Genomic DNA, 23795 nt, shown 5'->3' with positions numbered 1-23795 from the left:
ACGTATACACCTTGTTAGCGAATGCCTAATAACAATGAGATTTATTTGCAGATCACTCCCTTCTTCATAAAACAATGTTTCTTTGCATAATCTTTCGGAAAAAAACAAAAAAAAAACTTATTTGTTCCCAGTACTTCAAACAACAACATCAAGTTCAATAGTCCCATGTTGTTATTCTATGCCTAACTGTCCCATCATATATATTTAAACCGTAATGAAGCTTTATTGATTCAAGTGAAGGGAATTCTTCACATTTTATTAAACAATAGTTTATTTCCTATTAAAAACCGGTGCATCGCCAAGCTTCTGTTAGACAATTATACTAGAAAACTTTGATTGCGTTTAAAGGGTGTGTCACATCAAATTGCATCACGGAAAAAACGCTGTAGAAATTCGCCCAGTAGACCGATCCTTTTGAAAATTTTAGACAGTAAAATAAAAACTATTAAACAACTTTTGGCATTTTCTTTTTATTCATACTTCGAGCCCAAGCCCGTATGCTCGCACCTTCCTCTTTACCCCGTCCATAAGGTTCTGTACAACGTCAGGTTGTAGTTTTTTTGAACAGAAATCCATTTTCTCTAGAAGTCCGCCTCCGATTTGACAACTTTTGGGTTCTTCAGGAAGGCCTGCTTCATAATCGCCCAATATTTCTCTATTGGGCGAAGCTCCGGCGCGTTGGGCGGGTTCATTTCCTTTGGCACGAAGGTGACCCCGTTGGCTTCGTACCACTCCAACACGTCTTTTGAATAGTGGCACGAAGCGAGATCCGGCCAGAAGATGATCGGGCCCTCGTGCTGCTTCAATAGTGGTAGTAAGCGCTTCTGTATGCACTCCTTAAGGTAAACCTGCCCGTTTACCGTGCCGGTCATCACGAAGGCGGCGCTCCGCTTTCCGCAAGAGCAGATCGCTTGCCACACCATGTACTTTTTGGCAAACTTGGATAGTTTCTGCTTGCGAATCTCCTCCGGAACGCTGAATTTGTCCTCTGCGGAGAAGAACAACAGGCCCGGCAGCTGACGAAAGTTCGCTTTGGTTTCCGTAGGTTTCGTCGTCCATTACCAGGCAATGCGGCTTCGTCAGCATTTCGGTGTACAGCTTCCGGGCTCGCGTCTTCCCGACCATGTTTTGCCTTTCGTCGCGGTTAGGTGCCTTCTGAACCTTGTATGTACGCAGGCCTTCCGCTGCTTGGTCCGCTGGACGAATGAACTTGACAAATTCAGCTTATTGGCGACATCCCGGACCGAACTCTAAACTGCTTAACTACGCGCCTTTGATCTTTTTCACTGACGGAGCATCCATTTTTGCCGTTCTTCACCTTCCGGTCGATGGTTAGGTTCTCGAAGTATCGTTTTAGTACTCTGCTGACCGTGGATTGGACGATTCCCAGCATCTTACCGATGTCCCGATGTGACAACTCCGGATTCTCGAAATGAGTGCACAGGATTAATTCACGACGCTCTTTTTCGTTCGACGACATTTTTCCAAATTTACGAAAAATTGACAGTGAAGCATGACCAACGTGATCTATACACTCTTATCTGATTATCTGATTATAAGCTGAAGATATAATTCCTAAAAATTAAATTTCTACAGTGTTTTTTCCGTGATGCAATTTGATGTGACACACCCTTTATCTTGGTTACTGATTTTGGAACATGGGACGACTATGCGTAGAACGGCAGTGTAAAGGATAGAAAGTTGACATCTATGACGAAAGTTCATATTTTTATAAGATTGTAAACTTTGTCGAATATCGATATCCTTACTTCAAACACAATTAGGATTAGTTGTAATTTTTTCAAAGAAAACCATGAAATAGTTGTTGTTAAAAACCTTATTCCCTGTAAAATTTTCCATCTTCCGATGTGTGAACGACTTGTTGGAAATTATAAGAGCCATTCAAATAATTTTTTTTTAGAATTTAAAAAAAAACGTTTTTGAGAAAAATAAATTTTAGTTTTTAAAATATATTTTTTCAGCAAATTTTCTTTTGTGTTTTTTTATAAAAATATGAATAATTTCATACATTTCGTCCTTTGACCAGATTTTTTTAAGTATTATCGTTTTTAAGTTATAGTTTTTTTTTGTAAAAAATCAAGAAATTTCTTTTGTCCATTTTCAAAAAACAATGGATGGGTTATACCTATGGAATAACCGCAAGGTTCACGTAGGACTGCCGCTGGCTTAGTAATCAATTGTATTTCTCCAATTAGCAATAATCCTACCTCGGATGTTCCTCATTGGGTACGATATCGCCGCTGCGCAGAGCTATCTTTTGTGTGCATTGATTAAATTATTGATTAAACTAATGAATGGATGAAACTATTAGGATGTCAAAAAGTCCTGCGGTATTTCCGCGAGGTGTCGTTTTAAGCGCGTAGTTCTAGTTGTATTCATTGTATCGAGTCATACTATAGCTTGTTGGAAAGGTATTTTTGCGCGCTATAATATAGTCCTTGACAGTGTTTTGTTTGGTTAAGTCGTTCGTGAGTTATAGTGTCGCAAATATGGAGCAAAATAAAGAGAAAATCCGACATATTTTACAGTACTACTATGACAAAGGCAATAATGCATCTCAAGCTGCCAATAAAATTTGTGCAGTTTATGGACCCGATACAGTTTCCATTTCCACCACACAACGATGGTTTCAACGTTTTCGTTCTGGTGTAGAGGTCGTCGAAGATGCGCCACGCTCCGGAAGGCCTGTCGTCGAAAATTGCGACAAAATCGCTGAATTAGCCGAGAAAGACCGGCATAGTAGCAGCCGTAGCATCGCCCAACAAAATCGACCCGTTTCTGAAGCGGATGGTGACTGGCGATGAAAAGTGGGTCACTTACGACAACGTGAAGCGCAAACGGTCATGGTCGAAGCCCGCTGAAGCGGCTCAGACGGTGGCCAAGCCCTCATTAACGGCCAGGAAGGTTCTGCTGTGTGTTTTGTGGGATTGTCAAGGAATAATCTATTATGAGCTGCTTCCCTATGGCCAAACGCTCAATTCGTACCTGTACTGCCAACAACTGGACCGCTTGTAGGTAGCACTCATGAAGAAGAGGCCATTTTTGATAAACAGAGGCCGCATTGTCTTCCATCAGGACAACGCCAGACCACACACTTCTTTGGTGACGCGCCAGAAGCTCCGGGAGCTCGGATGGAAGGTTCTTTTGCATCCGCCGTATAGTCCGGACCTTGCACCAAGTGACTACCACCTGTTTTTGTCCATGGCGAACGAGCTAGGCAGTCAGAAGTTAGCCACAAAAGAGGCCTGTGAAAATTGGCTATCCGAGTTTTTTGCCAATAAGGAAGCGAGCTTCTATAACAGGGGTATTATGAAGTTGGCATCTCGTTGGGAACAAGTCATCGAACAAAACGGCGCATATTTGACTGAAAACAGATGATTGTAACTAATTTTATGAAGAAATGAAAATTAAAAAAAAATACCGCAGGACTTTTTTGACAGCCTAATATTTACGAATTCTATTTCAAACAATTCCCAATTTAAGTCAATTCATTCAATATGGTAATAGTTATCGCAGCAAATAGTTATCAACATTTTGCCTTTTGCGGTATGCGTAGAAGTTCAGTGAGCTGGCGGCATGAAGAAATATCTTCCAATGCAGTCTAGAATAATTGAGCCAAAGCGTTGCATTTGTACCCGCTTTTGTAGACCGTGTCTGCATAACGAATTCCGGAGTGTAAAAATGCATGGGGGTGAAAAATATTGACGACTTGAATGTATCTGCAATGCCGATTTTCCCAGGCTCCATGTTTTTGAAATCTGTGTTAGGGAAACATTCCAATTAGCAAAAATGCAAACGAGTACAAAAAGTTTCCGCTACTTGCACTTAATTTGCAATGCCGATTTCCTCAGGACTCATGGTTTTGAAATCTGTGTTAGGGAAATATTCCGATTTCCAGAAACTCAAGCGAGTACAAAAGTACCTGCAGCTTGCATCTATTTTTCAATGTCGATTTCCCCAGGCTCCATGGTTTTGAAGTCTATGTTAGGGAACCATCCATCCATTCCAGCGATCGTACCTCAATCGTAGCGCAATCATAACTGAATGGATTTCCGAGCGGCACTCGCTTATATACCGATTGGTGTGATTTCTATAGCCTGTTTTGAAAGCAATTTTAGGGCTATTGAAAAAAAATTTTGGATCAAAAAGTAACAAGCACATAACGCGTAGACTTTTTATCTTTCAAATTAAGTGTTTATCATACCATTTCCTTCAGTTGTTTAGGAGCTATTAACGCTCAAAATCTCGTTCTCCGGCGTAACGTTTCGTTTTCGAAACTTTGAACTTACACCCCAGTATAGAAATGAAAGACGTAGTCCTACGTCAAAATAGTCCAATTTATTTTATAATATTTCAAGTACGCAAAGTTGCCTAAAAGACCCATGTATTTACACCCACAACGTTTCACTGCTATCTGAGATGGTACTGCCAACGGCCAGTCGAATTGGCATGACATTCGTCACCTTTATTGGTAAGAGGCTTTTATCTGGAGATTGTAACAACCTTATAGCTCCAATTCATATGCCAAAATTATTTAGGTATAGTTTAATTAGGTATACTGCTGCTCTACACATAATTGTCCCATGTTACTTCTTGACAATTTTCACTTCTCTTCATAAAACGATGTTTTCATGGCTATTCTTTCGGAAAAACATATAAAAAGTTATAGTTTTTTCCCAAGTTAAGAAAAACAACATCAAGCTCAATTGTCCCATGTTCATTTTCTAAGCATAACTGTCCCGCCATGTATTTTTTATAGATCCATAATAAATAAATCGGTTCAAGTACAAGAATTTTATGTCACGCTTTCAGCAAGGCTTTTGCACTAATTTCTGGTTCGAAAGAACGAACTAATTCTCAAATAACAAAAAAGTTTAGCAAAACATGTGTGCACCTTGTAAGGGATTGCCTAATAACAATGAGATTTATATTTTGCAAAGGTGTTGCAGATCACTTCCTTGTTAATAAAAGGATGTTTCTATCCATAATCTTTGGGAAGAACATAAAAAAACACTTATAGTTTTTCCCAGTATATCAAAAAACACCATCAAGTTCAATTGTCCGATGTTGATATTCTAGGCATAACTGTTCCCCATGAGTTTTCAAGCCCGCAACAAAGATTGATTGATTCAAGTGAGGAGATCTGTTCACATTTCATTAAACAATAGTTTTCTGCTTATAAAAAACCCAGTGTATTGCTAAACTGAAATGCTTTAAGCTTTTGGTAGACAAATATGGTAGAAAACTTGGATAACGTTTTTCGCAGTTGCCGGTTTTGGAACATGGGACAACTATGCGTAGAACGGCAGTATAGAAATTTGTAAAAAAAATTTATTACACGGATAAGTCAACTACTCAAACTACTACTACTCAAATTTTCATAAAACTGAAAGCGATAAAAATACAGTATAAACAATACAGTCTCAACTATTTCTACCCAGATTTTCTAGAGAAAATACCCAATGGGTAAGTCCAGTGCCTAAAACAATCCTCGGCGATGTACAGGAACACGGAGCATGGACTAGAAGAAAGGCGCAATATTATGGCGAACCCAAAATTTAGTAGGGGTAGTGGGGGCAAATTGGTAATGGGGGGGGCAAAGTGGTCACCTGCTTGTTTGGTAGTATAACTATTGGCTATAGATGCCGTATTGATAGTCACTTTATGTTTGAAGAATTTAATGACTTTTGAGTCACCCTGTACTTCAGTAGAGTATGTCAAAATACAAATAAAAACAGAAATTACTCTCTCGATAGCCATTCGGCCGTATTTCTGTGAGCACGGCATCTAAGGATTTTCTCGTGAAATTTAGTTTATTCAATCTGATATATTGGACAAATCATCAGTTTGGACGACTGTTCACATATTCTAGGAGAGATGAATATTTTGTTTAATCTCAGCGATTAATTAGCATAGAAATTATTTTGATATTTAGGGGCAAAGTGGTCATAGGTGAATAACAACTTACAATGTTCTGTTTACTAAAGCTGATATATCTTATCACATTCTGCTCTTGAAAAAGATCCTTCTGTGGCTTTGACCCTGGATAAATATGCCACTCCAACCAAACCAAGCCTTATTATGCGGAACGTTATGTGTTTCTTACTTCGTTTTTGTATGCAAGAGAAAACTTGAATTGAGACTCTAAGTGAATAGGCCAAGCTTATTTCATACATGTACCTACTATATCAAATATGATTTGAACAAATTTGGACGACGGAAAACGCATAAATCTATCCAATTAAGCTTGATATGTGCGGGTGACCACTTTGCCCCCACTAGGTGACCACTTTACCTCCAAGCAAAAAAAAGTTCGATTTTTCACCTTTTTTTCTAATGATGAAAAGTGTACTATTTTGAATTTTTAATAGTAAAAGTCGTTTGCTATCTTGAAGAACAATGAGTCGAACTATAATATTCTTCGAGAAACGGGAATTGAATCGGTACCATTATGCCCCCACTTCCCCTATGTCGGCATGGTATGATGAATGCGATGCGTGAAACATGTTGCTAGAATACCGGACAATAGTCCTGTAAAGATGGTGCAAGATTTTTGAAAGAATTGGTGGAACATGAGGTTGGAGAACTTCAGAAATAGACCGGATGTATTAGCGATATAATGTTGAGAAGAGTCTAATATAATCTCATAATGGGAATAATCTATCCTGCACTTTCTCCCCCACTTCTATTCCGCAAAAACTTTGACGACAAAATCGGGTCTCCTTGTTGAGAACAGTCTCCGGAAAGCTAGTGAGAAAAAAATAGTTTTAGTACTATTGAAACTGCGTATTTTTGGCAATTCCTCTTTTCCTCTGTCAAGACATGGCAATAAATCTTAGTTTGAAATTTAATCCCTCCAATCCGGAACAAATAGACGTCCTCCTCATCCATTCGTGTGCTGAAAACGAATAAAAAAGAAACGCGCTTTTTGTTCTCCACTGTCATCCATATCGTAGCAAGCACTAGGCAGAGCATGATAAAGAAGTTAAGCTCCATCAACTCCTGTCACCCACCATCACCACCCGCACCTCCTCCCATAGGCCCATCTAAATGGGTCGACGGAGTGACTAACTGAAACTACGAACATCAAGCATAACAGTGGAAAATTGTCCAATTCCATTTAATCTTCCAATTTAATCTAGAACGAGCCAGAGCGAGACTTTGTTCATGGGAGCCACCCAAAGAAAGCAACCCAACTTGGTGCCTACACCAAACCCTCCCTTCCACCCCCATTAGCAGAGAAAATCTCACTTCGCTCAAACCAACAGAGGCGCAAACAGAAGGTGAAGCCGAAGAACAACAAAACATTATTTAGATGGAACTGTTGCTTTCTCGGTGTGTTGCTTTATTCGTCTTAGACGGCTGGAAGTGGTTAAGAATTAGAAAGGAAAACATTACACGTCTGGCATAATCAAACACAAACTTTTCGAGCTGGTTCATTCGGGGATGCGAATCAACACACTGGCGCTTGAGAGTATTGGCTTCATTCGAAGGCCTCAAAATGTCAGTGGGTGGGGAAGACTTTGATGTTAAACTCTGCATCATTTCGTTCCGCAGTACATTACTCAGTTGTGCTACTGGAGTGAGTTATTAATTTGTTGCTTTCTGTGTGTGGCTATTAACGGGGAAATTACTAAATGGTGGTCCCGGATGATTTGAGATCCATCGCGGAAGCGTCTTTTAATTGGAAACACTCACCTAGTATTTCCACGTGATGAGTAATCTCGCGTGGATTCATCGTCGCGATCTGGCAGATGTAGTCCCCGGCGTCCTGCGCGACTGCATCCAGTATCTGCAGCGTGTACCCGTTGACTAGTCGCACCCGTGGGTCGGGTGTCACCTTCACCGATCCGGCGGTCAGAATCGCGATGCCACGCTTCCAGGCCAACACATACGAACCTATAGGAGAACGGGAAACGAGAGAAAGATGCACTCATCAGTGTTCATTCAGCAGGGTTGATTGCTTGGAACTGTCATGTTGCGGCTGTCATCCCTGCAAAAGTGTGCTATTAGAAAAGCTCGCCGAACAAACTTCGGTTCGATGGCGCCTGACCTACATTTGGGTCACGGTGGAAAGTTTTTGACATACGACGAGACCTTGCACCAGTTTTTTTTTGTTTATTTGTAGGAGGAGGGGTATCATTGTTTGTTGCTATAATTTGACCTTATTTTCCGTTGTGCCCCGACAACGTAAAAGCACACGGAAGATAAACAGCTCGTTGCGAGCAGCACATTAAATATTAACACCTTAATTCACTTTTTTTCTACTTTCGGTTTCAGAAATCCATTATCTGTGCCTAAATGAACCAGAGCTGAGGAAACGATATAGACATTAAATTTGCAATATTACAATAATCTTAGTTTAAGAAATGCTCTAGTCAACGTAAATTTTGGTCAGTAACAAAAACAGTTTCATTTGGTATTTTGCGATCGATGTAGGAGTCGTCAATTATCTCGATCTTTTCGGGCCAGTAAGCAACCAAACAGGACAAAAAAGGATCTGTCTCGGGACCAGTGTTGCCATACGTACAGATTTCTCTTGAAAGCTACAGATTGTTTTCGTTACTTTTGTTACAGATTCTGTACGGTACAGAGTACAGATTTTTGGCGAAAAGTACAGAATGGTACAGTTTTTTTCCGCACGTGAAATTTCTTACATTTGAACAAAGCAACATTAAGGTACATAACTACTTTTGCGCCGCTGTTGCTTTTCTGGAGTACGTTAGGTCAGATCAACAGATTGAATCGTTTATTCCAGGCTAACAAATCTGAATTCACGTTGCTACATGAAGTGCTGGAAATTTTTTATTTGATCATTCTCACTAATGTCTGCGAAGAATTTTACGTTATTATATTTGATATTTGAAGATCATTTGAAAAGTGGCAATAATTTTTAGGGTTAGAATGGCAGCGGAAGACACTATCAGAATAATTGACAACGAAAGATAGATAATTTTTAAGGATAGCCGATCAAACAAAGGAGAAAAAGATTCGATTTCTATGATCCGACGCTCAAGGCTGCGGCAATGTCCAGAAAATTTTCCAATTTGACAAGCATTAACGTTGTGTTAGAGGCTCTCACCAGGGTTCTGCGTTGGGAATACAAAAGATCTGAAGAATTTATTCCGTACCCTAGAGATAAAATTACTCCGTGAGGAAATCACAGTTTCAGAAAACGAGCATGTGCAGGGTTGGTGGACAAAAAATGGATGTCTAAAAAGAATTGACGGTTCGCTCGCATTTTCGGCGCTTCGATGCCTTGTTTGTAACGTTCTTACTACGCCTCACTCCTCGGCAACTGTCGAGCGATTATTTCTGAATATAATCAGAACAAAACTAAGTTTCGAAATCGGCTCAGCAACAATGAACGCTATTTTGAGATCAAAATATTCGAATAAACATCGTGCCGGCAGTTCGAATTCAATACTCTTCTTTTGATATTCTGGTTTATAACATTAAATAAGCCTCAAAATACCCTTTCATACTGGTACAGCATTTGTATAATATACATGCCACTGAATATAAGAGCAACGAAACAAGAGACACATTGCCACATACGAATGCCACACAGAATACAGGTTCATGTTTATGCTCTCCTTTTTACTCTTAGAAAACACTTTCCATGTATACTCTTAAAATCCAACTTCATCTTCTAATGTGGTGTAATATTCTCACGTATTCGTTAAACAGCAGAAATGGCTATGAGGATAGTGTTGTCATGTAAAACCACCTTCCACTCCAGTCGGCCATGGTTCAATCCCTACTTGGCATCGTTTGTTCTTTTTTTTTTTTGGGTACATTACCAAAGTGACATTCAGTCTGAGGGACAGAGAAGTTTGCTCCCATACATACAAAGATTTTAAAACTCTTGAAAAAGGTGCTTTCATTTCTCCATTTCATCCTCCAGCACACAAAAAAGTATTATTTTTTTTCTTCCGAAGATTTTTGCCAACGCTAGTTTGGGTGTAGCGACATCACCTCGACCAGTGGCTCTGTCCAATTGAGAAATATTGGGCAATTGAATAATTTCATGTCAACTCATCTTAGGATTTGGCAGATTGAAAGTTGACGCCTTTTGTCGAATACTTTGTATCGCTACCTTGAGTTTAAACAAAATTTGGATTAGTTGTAATTCTTTCAAAGAAAACATGAATAAGTTGTTGTTAGAAAAACTTTTTCCCTATGAAAGTACCCATCTTCCGATGTATGGGTTATTTGTTGGTCATTGTAAGGGCTATTCATATAATTTTTTTGAGAATAAAAAAAACGTTTTAGAGACAAATGATTTTCTATTTTTAAAATAATTTTTTTTCAGTGTAATTTTTTTCAAGAAATTTTTGGTATTTTTTATCAAAATTCAAAAAAAAATCCTTTTTTATACTTTGACCAGAATTTTTTAGGTATCATAGTTAGTGAGTTATAAATTGTTGTAAAAAATAAGAAAAATTTTTTGACCCTTTTCAAAAAGTAGTATCATAATTTTTTGTATAGTTCAAACGTGCAAAGTTATATGATCGATGTCTTTATACCCACAACGTTTCACTACAATCTGAAACGTTGCTGCCAATGGCCAGTCTAGTTGGCGTGAAATTCGTCAATTGCCAAACATAAGTTGAAGAGTGGAAAGGTAGCTCGGGATGCGACCGAGATGAATGTGGAATGTTGAATGTGGAAAACCTAATTTATTGAACCTAACAGATCGGTCAAATAACCGCTTTTGAAATTTCAATCAAAATTTAAAAAATATCACTTTCCATGTATTTTTTCACTTACTGTACGACTTTTTTCTATGTATCATAAAGATTCATTTTTTTTCAATCTCTACCTCTGAAAATCACATATACACTAGCGTTGTCTACCATGAGCGTTCTTTTGACCGCTTGATAATATATGAGTATTTATAAAATTACTAGCTGACCCGACAAACTTCGCCCCGCTCAAAATTTATTTTTCGTTATCACATTCACGTTTTCTTACTAAGCGCACGTTCATGTGTCCAATCGCAGAACTGTTCTCGTTCAAGATTTTCTAATCACTTGCAAATAACATGTTTCTCCGTTACATGGAATAAATGTTTGATACAGAAAATATGATAGAATCAAGACAGCTTTAAATCGGACAATTCCTTCCTAGAGATCGTCTCATTACCCATTCGGCGATTCATTTTCGTTTATATAGATAGAAGATGCTATAGGAGTGAGTTTTATCACATTAAAATCAATTTCCACTTTCACTATGAAATTGTAGAACATATGGGAATTGAATTTTTGCAAATTTTCCCATTTTATTCTGAGTTTTCCGAAAATTTTCAATTGTTATGTTTGGTTGGAGCATGTTTGATTGAAATATGTGTTTTATTTTTTTGGAACCCCTCTCCCCTCCATTCCAGAAGAGGGAGGGATGTCATACCATCATAGAGACATTTCTCGTACCCAAAAACCCTCACATCCCAAATTTGGTTCCGTTTGCGTGATTGATTCTCGAGTAACGCAGCCCCCGCTTTAGAGAGGGGGAGGAGTGTCTGCTTACTATAGAAACGTTTCTTGCACTCTAAAACCTTCGTATGCTAAATTTGGAGTGCGGTTTAGGCATCGGTTCGCGATAGACGTGTGGTTCCACGCTCGTCACATTGTTACGGATTGTGGTGGTTAAATACGAGTCCTGTGCGTGGAAGTGACCATCATTGATAGCCTGTCCGCCAGCCTGCCGCGATTCAATGAGATAGTCCCGTTTCGTTTAGATGTTCGGTGATTTTTGCTTTGAAAGTGTGGTTCTGTTATACCATTTTAGGTATCGACGAGAAAATAACTCCGCGTTACTTGCCCGGTTTCAATGTGTTCGTGTTTACAGACGGGCCGCGTGTGCATGTGTTAGAATTGAGTGCAGCGAGAGAAGCAGTTCTCTTGGAATGATTTTCTTGCAGCGGTACTATCGTAGCAATTAGCCGGCAATTATGCAAAGGAGACAAGACTATCGAGAGGAAACGTTTTCTCTTACTCTTTGTTTAGTTTTGTTGTGTTGGTAGAAAATGTAAACTGTAAACTGTGTTCGAGAACAGTTAAGGTTTCTGACCTTGGCTGCAGTGAGAATATCACCGAAAAAAGACTCCACATGACAAAAGCATTACGGAGCCGCGAGAGACGAAAGGTCCAACGTTCCGGTGTGTTCAAACACACATACACAACGCTAACGTCAACAACACCCCCTAAGCTAAGTAGTGTATATATTTGTATTTTTGTTTTTTTTTTCTTCTTAAGCTAGGTGTTTGCGCTAATGGTTCATATGCCCGAACTCCCGAACTCACTGCTTCAAATTCACAGTCTTATTCGATACAAAAACTCCGGTGTTATTTTTAATCACTCACAGTAAAGTGATTATGATTCAACACTCATACTCATCCACTTACACACTTACAAGAAAGTTCAGCAAATTCTCAAAATATCCATTCATTCATTTTGAATTGATTCAGATGCAACTTCAAACAAATGATTATCAAGCCAAAGGTAGTCCTACGTTAACCTTGCGGTTACATCACATATAAAACCTTCTCTAGTAATATATATGCAGTTTTGTTCCACAATCTATCAACATATTTCAAGCTGCTTTAAAATTTAATCATTCCAGAACAAGTTCAAGATATTTTTTTTGCTGTTCATAGAGTCGATTTTTTTCCATGAGAGAACTTTGCAAGGACCTGAACCTTTAGGGTCAGTTTAGCCAGTGGGATAGCAACCACACTCCAAAAGTGTGTTCTTACACTAAAAGAAAGGAATTCATTGAGATTTCCGCGTTAAATCTGTTTCTCAGTGCATTCCGGGGCTCTTGTCTTCTTTCCGCTCTTTATTTTGACTCTTTTCAATGTTTTGCAGATGTACTGTTGAGAATAGTTGAACTTTTTTGCAGCATTCCATTGGCTCAATGAATTCTTGTTGTTGGAGGCACGAGAAAGAGCACGAAGTCATTTTTCGACCTCAATTTTGGCTGGTTCTCCACTACCGCAAATGTCGCAGCATTAACCTATTAACGACCAAGCTGTCAAAATTATTTTTTTAACGAAAGCCATCGAAGTAATTTCGATTATTGACCTTCAAAAAAACCCCAATGTTCAAGAATTATTTTTTCCCATTTTCCATTTTCCGGGAAAAAACTGTTCGAAAAATCGAACATTGACCGAAACCCGCATTTTTTTTTTGGCAGTACAAACATACTGCTAACAAAATGTTACTTCCCCTTCTAAACTCGAGTACACCGCGAGTAATCGGTTTTCCACCTTACTAACCATAGATGTAAGAAAATTGTTTCTATATATATATATAGTTTTAAAAATATATTTAAGAATTCGGCTCCTTTAAACTTAAGTAACTGAGCCTGTAAAAATAAACGAATTAAAAAAAAAAAAAAAAAATGTTACTTCAATTAGCAAAAATACGCATAGTTGTCTCATGTTACTTTTTGATAATTTTCACTTTTCTTCACAATGTTTTTACGCCTAATATGCCGGAAAAACACAAAAAAAAATTATAGTTTGTTCACAGCTTTTAAAAAAAACAACAACAATCTCAATTGCCCCATGTTGATATTCTAAGCATAACTGTATCACAGTCATTTCTGGTTTGAAAGAACGAATTAATTTTCAAACAAATAAAAAAAGTTTAACAGATCACGTCTTCACCTTGATTCAGCAAAGGTATTGCAGATCACTCCCTTCATCATAAAACGATGTTTTTATGCATAATCTTTCGGAAAACACAAACGAACTTATTGTTTGTCTCCAGTATTTCAGAAAACAACATCAAGTTCAATTGTCCCATATTGATATTCTAGGCATAACTATTTCACCATGAATTTTTAAACCCGTAACTAAGATGGATTGATTGAATTGAGGAAATCTTTTCACATTTCATTAAACAATAGTTTTTTGCTTATAAAAAAAACCCCAGTGTATTGCTAATTAGAAAAGCTTCAAGGTTCTGGTAGACAAATATGTTAGAAAATTTTGATTGCGTTTTTCTCAGTTGCTGATTCAGGGACATGGGATAATAATGCGTAGAACAGCATTACAAAGTACCAAAATGATGGGAAAAAACAATGGCATAGAGGGTTGGGAGGTTATTATTCGGTCCGGCGGAAGAATATTTACACCAGCAATTTCATTAGAATCCTCCTTACACGTACTGATCATTTCCTCCAGCTTCTCCACTCACGAAATTCTACGGGCCGCCATCACCTAAGCTTATTACGGACAAAAAATCATACAGATTTTCAATAATATTCGATTATTATCGATAATTCGAGCCATTAATTATCGATATTTGCAAACATTTACAATTCAAACCTATGAAAAACCTTCCGTCTTCCAAAGTAAACAAACCGAAATGCGCTGCGGAAGTTAGATGTGTTGGTATTGATGTAACAGAAAAAAAAAGTTCGTTATGGCCAACGTTCGATTTTTCGAACACTCAGTTTTTCCGGTTATTTTCCTGTAGGAGACTCAATCGAATGATTTTTGACCTATATCACAATGTATGTTCTTTTATCAAAGTAATAGTGTAGAAAAGTTCACATATATTTGTTATTGGGTTTTTAATTGAAATTGAACACACCCTCCAAACATGCTCGCTTTATATCGAATTTATTGCCCAATAAAGTTATACAAAATTGAATGAACTTGATAGTAAGTGATAGGCAATTAAATTAAGCTATCTTTTGGTGCAAAAACATTACCATATGGTTGCTTTCCAAAGGCATGAAAAATTATCAAAGTTGCTGTTCGATTTTTCGAACGCTTAGCCATTTTAGGCTTAGGTTAAGGAATTGTCTAGACCATATCGGTCATATCGGTTTCCCAGAAGTTTTTTTTTATTAATTCGTTTATTTTTACAGGCTCAATTACATAAGTTTAAAGAAGCCGAATTCTTAACTAAACATATTAATTATATCTGTATATCTATGAACAATTTTCCTTAATTATATTGTTAATAAGGTAGAAACCGATTACTCGCGGTAGACTCGAGTTTAGAAGGGTGACATATTTTTATCAGGAATAGGATGGGATATAAGGATATGTTGACAATGTTCACACTCACACTCTCACTCACACTCATCACACTCAACTCTTAAACCTATCTAATAACTACTATGTATTTACATTTCAACTTATTCTATTGTTAGTAAGAAGAGAACCGATTGCTCGCGAAGGAAGAAAAGGAGGGGATGAGGGTATAAGGACAATCACACACGATGATCGATAGCTTTAAGGAAAACATATATTTGGGACATGTAATCAAGATCTAACCGAGCCAACACTTCTCTCACCGGCACATTGGGCTGTCTTCCTCGGGCCCGAAGGGAGTTTACTAAATTCGATCTGTCGACAAGATACAACTCGCACGACCAAACAACGTGTTCAATGTCGTGATAACCTTTGCCACAAACGCAGAGATTGCTGCTGGCAAGATTGAAGCGGAAGAGTAGTGCATCTAACGAACAGTGATTGGACATGAGTCGGGAGAAGGTACGAATGAAGTCCCGACTCAAGTCTAGACTTTTGAACCACGGTTGGAGGCTAACCTTAGAGATAATCGAGTGAAACCACCGGCCCAATTCATCTTCATTCCACTTGCGTTGCCAGTTAGCAATGGTATTTTTGCGGACTAAAGAATAAAATTCATTGAAGGAGATTTAACGCTGATTAATATCCCCTTCAATTGCACCTACCTTTGCTAATGAGTCAGCCCTCTCATTGCCCGGAATTGAGCAATGTGAAGGGACCCAGACAAAGGTAATGACATAACAGCGTCTGGATAAAGCACTCAAAATTTCTCGTATTCTCTCAAGGAAGTACGGCGAGTGCTTTTCCGGCCTCACTGAACGGATAGCTTCGACAGAGCTAAGACTATCCGTTACACTGAGCAAGGATATTGAAGACTGTGGGAGGCGCTAAAAAAATTCGTTGAACACTCCAAATCCTGTGGACTCATTCATAGAAGACCCATCAGTAAAATACATATTGTCACAATTGATATCCCCATACTTTGCATCAAAGATCGGTGGAACGATCCTCGATCGAAGATTATCTGGTATTCCATGGATATCTTGCTTCATGGACAGATCAAAATGCACAGAGGAATTGATGTAGTCAGGAAAACAAACACGGTTGGGAATATATGAAGAAGCATCAACCTGCAAGAAGACGTACGCCTGCCAAAACCTCCCAGGAGTTGACATGAACGAAAACTGATTTTGGGAGTATACGTGGTCTAAAAATTGACCCCTTTGAATGAACCCAAATTCTAATTTCAAACATTAAAAATACTTTATAAATTGTGTTACGTGAACCAACATATTATAGGAATGACTAATATTTTAATAGAAATTATTAATAATAATTTGTATTATTAATTTATAATTACACCTAATATTTACTGAATTTCATATCTATTTATTACCCACTTAACCAATAGCAAAGTTTTTGAATTGGTATGTATTTTGTATGAATAAGATAAAAAATTACATTTTCATAAAAATTTGGCTATAGGGGAAATTTGGCTGTATTAATTCATTCTCATTCTCATTCTAGACACACCAACCATTCTCGTTTTGACGTAGGATTACGTCTTTCGGGAACATATTGGGGTACAAATTGAAAATCGAAAATCGAGCACATCGTGAAAATTGTCCAATTTCAAACGCTTATTGCTCAGTCATTTCATGATGGATTGATGAGATTTTTGCGTCAATCAATTTCGGCACTTCATAACATTTTTTTACATTGAATAAAATAATATATTTCATTAAACTAACTATCGAACAATTGAAAAATCTCAACCCCTATCCTAACGGAAATACCCACTTCTGATTGGTCGAAATTGACGATACATGAGGCGGGTCCCTAACAGAGACATCAAAACCAAGCTGCCTGGGGCAAACCGGCATCGCCAATGCATTAAAGTAGGGGAAGCTTTTGTTCCCACCGAAATGTGTTCCCTAACAGAGACATCAAAACCAAGGTACCCAGAGGAAATCGGCATTGCTAATAAATAAAAACCAAGGTGTGTTCCCGCTCGAGAACGGGTCGTTTGGTTTAAGCTGTCTGTTTTTGTGTTCATTTTCAACCAAGGAAAGTTTATACGGCGAGAAAAATTGAAAAAGTGAAGAAATATTAGAAAACGTGATTTCCCATATGCTCTACATATAGTATAATGTGTTGCTACAACTGATTTATGGAACACTAAATTGAAGGAATCACATATAAAAAATTAGTGAAAGGTATTGGTACACGTAAAATGTGGAGGAGTAGTTTAATACACGAAATATGGGCTAGGAATTAACATACGACAATATCATCAGGAGTGTTAGACCATGTCAGAGTAGAGCCTCTCAAAACGACCACTAATGAGGTTTATGAGATCATTTAAATATTCAAATATTACGTAACGCACTCAGAAAGGGAGAAGGGGATGCCTTGTAGGAACTTGTTTAGAAGTAAATCCAACTAAATCTAAACATCTCTATGCAAATGACCATTTGTTACATGTTATGTAGGGAAGATGGAGTCTAAAATAGTAAACAAATTGCGTAACGTTATATTTTAACGACCCCTAATTGCATAATTAACAAATTTGACATGTATCATGTCTGTGTGAAATTTCTGAGGAACGAAATATGAATAATTCTTATTGTGTTAATTCAGCATCATTCATTCATATAGCAGTCACTGACATATAACATCCGGCATCTGCAGCAATACTTAAAAAATATCCGATTTTCACTGGTTGAAATCTGCCTCAGGATTGAAAAAACTATGGGGTGAGTTATAATGTTAATGTTTAATATATACATATATATAAATTATGCCGTGATATACGAGAACGGGTTTTTAAAAAAACTTTTATTAGCTTAACGACACAATAATTTATTGTTAACTATCTGAACCTCGATTAAGAACTGACTCGAATATAATTCTACAAGCCTTTTTGTTAATTACATTCTGCTGTCTCTTCATTCTTGGTATGGCCTGATTATCCTGCAAGCTTCGATCGCGTGGTCTGGTTCATATTGCACGCGTCATCGATTTAGTGGGTATGCGGCCGCACGTTGTTGGCTCTGTCTGGCTGTCTCTGTTGCTATGTGGATTGATTCTGCTGACGCTTTGGCTTCGGGCATGCTCTGGTCGGTCTGTTGTGGTGTAACGTATATATATATATATTTATCACGTCAATCAATCATCCTAGTAAATGTTACGATTTCCGTTTTAACTTGCCCCGGTGTACCTTATATTACTGATGAGAAAAATTGATAATTGTGTTCGGTATTGGTAATTATCCTATATTACATTAGTGAGTTTTATTTTCTTTAGTTCATCCATACATAACACAGGAAGCATCTCTTCTAGGATCACAGAGGGCGGTTTTCATCATATCTCGTTCCATTTCGGTATCTTTTATCTGATACGCACCATCCAACGACGGTTTACCATTATTCTGTCATCATCACTTGGTAAACACTGGTTGAGTGAACAAACAATACCTAACAACCAAACAAAAGGCTATTTTAAGATCCACCAAATCATTATCAAAGAGTTTAACGATGTAATTCTTCAAACATATCCAAAATCAACAGATAGCCTAACGTAATCCTACGTCAATTATGCGGTCGTGTCATGGACACAACCCTCCTGTAACTTTTTTCATTCGATTTGTACGATCTACACACAAGATGAACTCTATATTTTGATCTAAAGTCTGACCAATTAGAAAAAATTGATTCCATTTTCGCCTATCGTGATGCACTTTGTTCTAATGACAAATTCTGAATAAGCTAATAGTCGTATATAATTCTCAAAAACTCTTGATATCAGTACGAAAGATGTTGTAGTATATGCCCTCATGTATACACCTCTATAAATGAGTACGTTTGATCAAAAGAAGAACAAAGAAATTGCAAGTGACCTTCTTTCCGCTTCACAAGTCAGCCTTTTTTCCAGTAATAGAGTTTCAATTATCGAAGTATAGCAATCACTTTTATGTCATCACGCCAACCAGACCCGATGCGGAATCTAGACCATGGGAGGAATCGAGAGCAAATGGCTCGTAGGAGGTGTCCCATTTTGTCCGTTGACTGGACAATTCTAATGCACCAAGAACTTGTAACGCTAATGGAAACAAGCAATTCATTTGCAAAATTTATTCTCTGTTCTCTCCGGGTATGCTTTTCTGTGTGACCATCGTGTCATCAGCCAGGAGGGGGAGAATATGATTTTGCAGTGACGATGGACATTATCTGTTGCCATCAAATCAGCGAATGCAACGACTAAGAATAACTTTGGAAATTGATGTCGGTGTCCAGCGTAACACTAATAAGCATAATGAAAGTACCGAATGCGGAGCTGACATAATTGCTATTAAATGGGAAACTCGGGATGTCAACAGTGTCGAACGGACCCGCTCGGTACAATAAGGCAATTATCTTTTCAGTCCACAGTCGATTCTACACTAGATGAATAATTTCGTATTCTAATGGAAGCTTTCAGCAAATTCTATTTTGTGGCCTGACATTGATTTCATTTCTTTGTCTTACTCCAACCATAACAGTATCGGGGGAGACCTCGGTCGCTGCATTTGCAATCGTGTGACCTAGATCAGATGTGGTTATATGCACTTTATTATTAGTGGTTAGTGCACTAGTTATTACCGGTACCAATTACGCGAATGCTTACGGATGAATAAACAAAGAGTTTTCCTCGAAATATCGTAATACAATGAGTTGGAGTAGATTTTGAACGCTTCGAGTTGGATGGTACTGATTAACGTGTACGAGAAACATCGAACAGAACGTTCGGGAAGCGATTGACACGAGCGCAGAGAGATAATCACAGTATTTATTCAGATGTGGCTAATTTTATTAACAGTTGAATTAGATGTAATGGACTATCAGTTCCGAGGGTACGGCATGAGTCTTTCAGTTTGGCCAGCGATGTAATATTATATCTGCTTGACACGTACTCTGTCCAAAGAGAGCAGAGACCAAGCAGCCCGTTTTCCACCCAACTTGGGAACAGAACGGAAGTCAGAATCTCCTTGGAGCAAAGTTTCGTAAAATTGGATTGATAAAACTTTAATGATTGCGCCCTGCCTCGTCTCGGCCGGGCCGTAATAAGTTTCATTTAATAAAAGCATTATTTAGTTTAATTGGCGCAGAATTGAGTTGCCGTAGTACTTTGGTTCGCTCTCTCCGGAAAGTTTGCGCCCTGATAGAAGTATATCCAGTGCGACAATTGGATTTGATTGTTGTTTTAGTGTCGGGCTGGGAAGTTGAAAGCTGGAAGATACGAGGCTTGCTGCCAATTGAATTATCTGAAGGCATAGGACCAGGAGTATTTCAGGACGAAAGGCAAGCGTATCGAAATAATTCACTGTATTATTGTTATCACTAACTCTTACTGGTTCTGGTTGTGATTCACAATTAGGACGTTAAAAAACGCAAACAAGCATAATCAACACATTTATTTTCTGCAAAGCTGGCTGTTGAATCATCATCGCGCCACTGTTTTTGGTCGACGGCCAGCAAACGCGGCACCCATCTCGCGGTTAGCTTTTTACTAATCAAAAACGTTCAAATAAAAATAGGTTTGGTCACCGAGTTGATGAAAAGATTGCGTGTTTGAAGATTTGTTTCGGTGGAAAATTACTTAAAAATTGGAAAACATTCGGCTCCTTGCAGTAGTGTTTACAGCGCAAAACTGTTCTCCGAAGCTGGCTGGCAAAGCGTAATCCATCGTCACCAACAACTGCTGAAAATGTATTATTTTTCCATAAAAAATACTACTGGTTAATCCAGAGTACTGTTATTAAAAGTTATCAAAAAAAGTAATAGGAGTACCGGTAAGTTTCTTGGTTTTTTTCAAAAAAATTTACTTTATTCTGCAAAAATGGTTACAAATTTAATATTCAAAGTATTTCCCATCGCTAGTCACAACTTTTCCCCATCTTTCTGGCAAATCACGGATCCCTTTGCGGACATAATCGGCCGGTTTGTCGGCTAACCATGAATCGACGAGAAGAAGGGTGAGTAGAGATGCTACACAATTTTTGACTTCATCCAAATTGGAGAAGTGCTGTTCAACCAAGCCATGTTGCATCGATCGTAGAAGGTAGCAATCGGACGGACCAATGTCTGGAGATTACGGCTTTTTAACGATCGGATATAGTTTGCTGAATGCACCGTGCATGCAAGTGTATCTGCAAGTTCTTGTTGCGTTTGTGACGGATCTTGATCGAGTAAGCCTTAAAGCCTCCAATTCTTCATCTTCAATCTTTTTTGGTGGTCCGGAACTTTATTCGTCTTCCAAGTCAGAACTACCACTTTCAAACCGCGCAAACCACGTCTAACACGTTCGCTCAGCTGGGGCATGGTCACCATAAACTTCCACCAAAACGCGATGTCTTACCGCAGCTTGTTTCTTCATGTTGAAGTAATGAAGTAACACTACCCGCAATAACACTCTCGTTGGTACGAAATCCGACATATTCGAAGTGGCAAAAAACTATATTGTTTACGCTTCAACTTTTTGAAACTGGAAAAGACGCGCAATGACAGTAGCTTTCCAACGAATGTCTGGAAATTTGATTCACTGGAATAATAATCAAGTTACGCCATCTGTTGTAAAACCGAAGAAACTAACCGGTACACCTAAAATTTATTAAAAGTATTAAAAAATATCAATTAAAAGTATTAAAAGTGATTTACTATAATTTTAATATTTTAATATTTTGTTCTGTTATAAGTTAAAATTAATTTAATTATAAAAAACTTGCATCTCCGTTATCGAGTCTTGTTTATAATCATATATTGTTGCCGCGAATAAAGTATCTAACCACCCTGCTAACTGCTATAAACAGCGATTAAAGATCGTGCAGAGTAGCAAGCCACGTATGACAGAAGATAGAAATAGAGGATAATAAAAGAAATGATGAGGAAGAAGAAAGTTGACAAAAAATACAGTGAAAGCTCTCTAAAGCGACATTGCAAGGGACTGCCGCTATAGAGAATTTGATTGTCGTTATAAAGAGAGAAAAGCTCAAGTTCACACGAAACCATAAAATTACATCATCAACAAAGGAAATTGATTTCTAACACCCTTAAATCAAAACATTGAACAATACATACAAAATTCAGCTAATTTGTCCCCCAACACATTTCTCTTTAAATTAAAAAAAATAAAATGAAAAGCTGTCCTTTGGTAAATTTGTTTTAGTTAATAAACCAATATAAATAGTTTTGAAAGCATCATATAACTGGTTTTGAGAGGGTGGGCTTATAGTTCCACTGTGAACTACTTAATCAGACACTGAATGAGTTTCATCATCATTGCTATCTATAGATGATTGCTCTTGCACTGGTTTTATTATGGCATCGTCAGACAAAATTGCTCCTTCGCATAAGTTTGTTCTTGTTCTTCCAACCTTCAAAAGTTGTTCTCCTCCTTGTTCAACGACCGCTTCGACTTTGATCGGAATACATAACGGCCGATGTCGTTATCAATGCTATTTTCGTTGATCCACATCAAATTGTATGATTTCACAAAATCAGCTTTGACCAAGCAATTAACAATAGTGGATTGTTTGCGCTAAGTTTGTGTTGAGTTCAGATGTCTGGCAACTGAATAGAGATAGGGGAAACTGATAGCATTCTTTTTTGTCTTCCTCTAGCACTGTTCTAGCGGAATGGATTTTATTTGCGCCAGAATCAAGATGGACAAGAAAACGTGATCCACAACAGCTAATATGTAGGGGAAATGAGGGTAAAATGAACAGGGTTGGTAAAATGAACCAGTGCTCAAAATTCGATAATTAAAATTAAATCCCAATTGATACATCTTCATTATCCTATTCTTAGAACATTTGAAGCTATTTAAGACACCCGGTAATGCATGAAACTGTAAAATGTAAACAATAATAAATGAATCATAAATTTCTCTTACCGTAGCCGTTCGAATGTAATTTTGCGCGCATCGTATTTAAGAAATTTCCCCTGAAACTTCAATTATTCGACCTGATATCTTCGACAAATCATCAGTTTAAACATCTGTTCACATATTCAATGAGAGGTAAACAGATATTTTATTTGGTTTTAGTGATTAATTCGCATTCGAAATGACTATGTTGTTTGGGGTAAAATGGGCCACCACTAGATAACGACTTATAATGTTATGGTTTTCCTACCTGATCTACCTCACATGTTACTTTTCAATGCGTTCCTTTTGTGGCTTTTACCCTGGGAAAATATGCCACCGCAACCAAAACCAAACCTCAATATATGAAGCGTTATATGTTTCTTACTACGTTTTTGTACGTATGAGAAAATTCTAATTCCTACTCTAGGTGAACAAGCTCAGCTTGATTCATACATGTACCTATTATTTGAATAATGATTTAAACAAATTTAGATAAGGAACAGGCATATATATCCCATTTAGCATGATATGTGTAATAGCCCATATTACCACCACCATGTGATCATTTTAACCGCACGATAAAAAAGTGTTCCATTTTACATCTTTTTTACTTTGAATGAAAAATGTACTATTTTTATTTTTTATAATAAAAACCATTTGATATCATGAACAACAATTAGTTAAGCTATAATATTCTTCGAAGAGCGGAGACTGTAGCGGTATGTGGACGCAGTAAATGGGCATATTCCTTAGGGTGTTTATTTTCACCGCTTTTCCCCTATTGATTCCTTTTTACCCACACAGTATCGTTTAGATTGCT

The 23795-nt window shown here is 37.8% G+C and overlaps 1 protein-coding gene and 1 pseudogene across 4 annotated transcripts in view; both read right to left on the bottom strand.

Moving 5' to 3' along the window:
* LOC129780464 (hemicentin-1-like) overlaps positions 1-23795 on the bottom strand; it is a 366959-nt gene that overhangs the window by 83571 nt on the left and 259593 nt on the right. For all 4 annotated transcript variants that reach the window (XM_055788773.1, XM_055788774.1, XM_055788775.1 and 1 more), the window contains exon 4: positions 7720-7920. In XM_055788773.1, coding sequence (XP_055644748.1) covers positions 7720-7920 — 201 coding nt within the window. The remainder of the gene's footprint in view (positions 1-7719; positions 7921-23795) is intronic.
* LOC129780906 (U4 spliceosomal RNA) lies at positions 2084-2273 on the bottom strand (annotated as a pseudogene).

Source organism: Toxorhynchites rutilus, chromosome 3, assembly GCF_029784135.1.
Source record: "Toxorhynchites rutilus septentrionalis strain SRP chromosome 3, ASM2978413v1, whole genome shotgun sequence".
Taxonomy (NCBI): Eukaryota; Metazoa; Arthropoda; class Insecta; order Diptera; family Culicidae; genus Toxorhynchites; species Toxorhynchites rutilus.
This window is presented reverse-complemented; position numbering and strand designations above follow the sequence as displayed.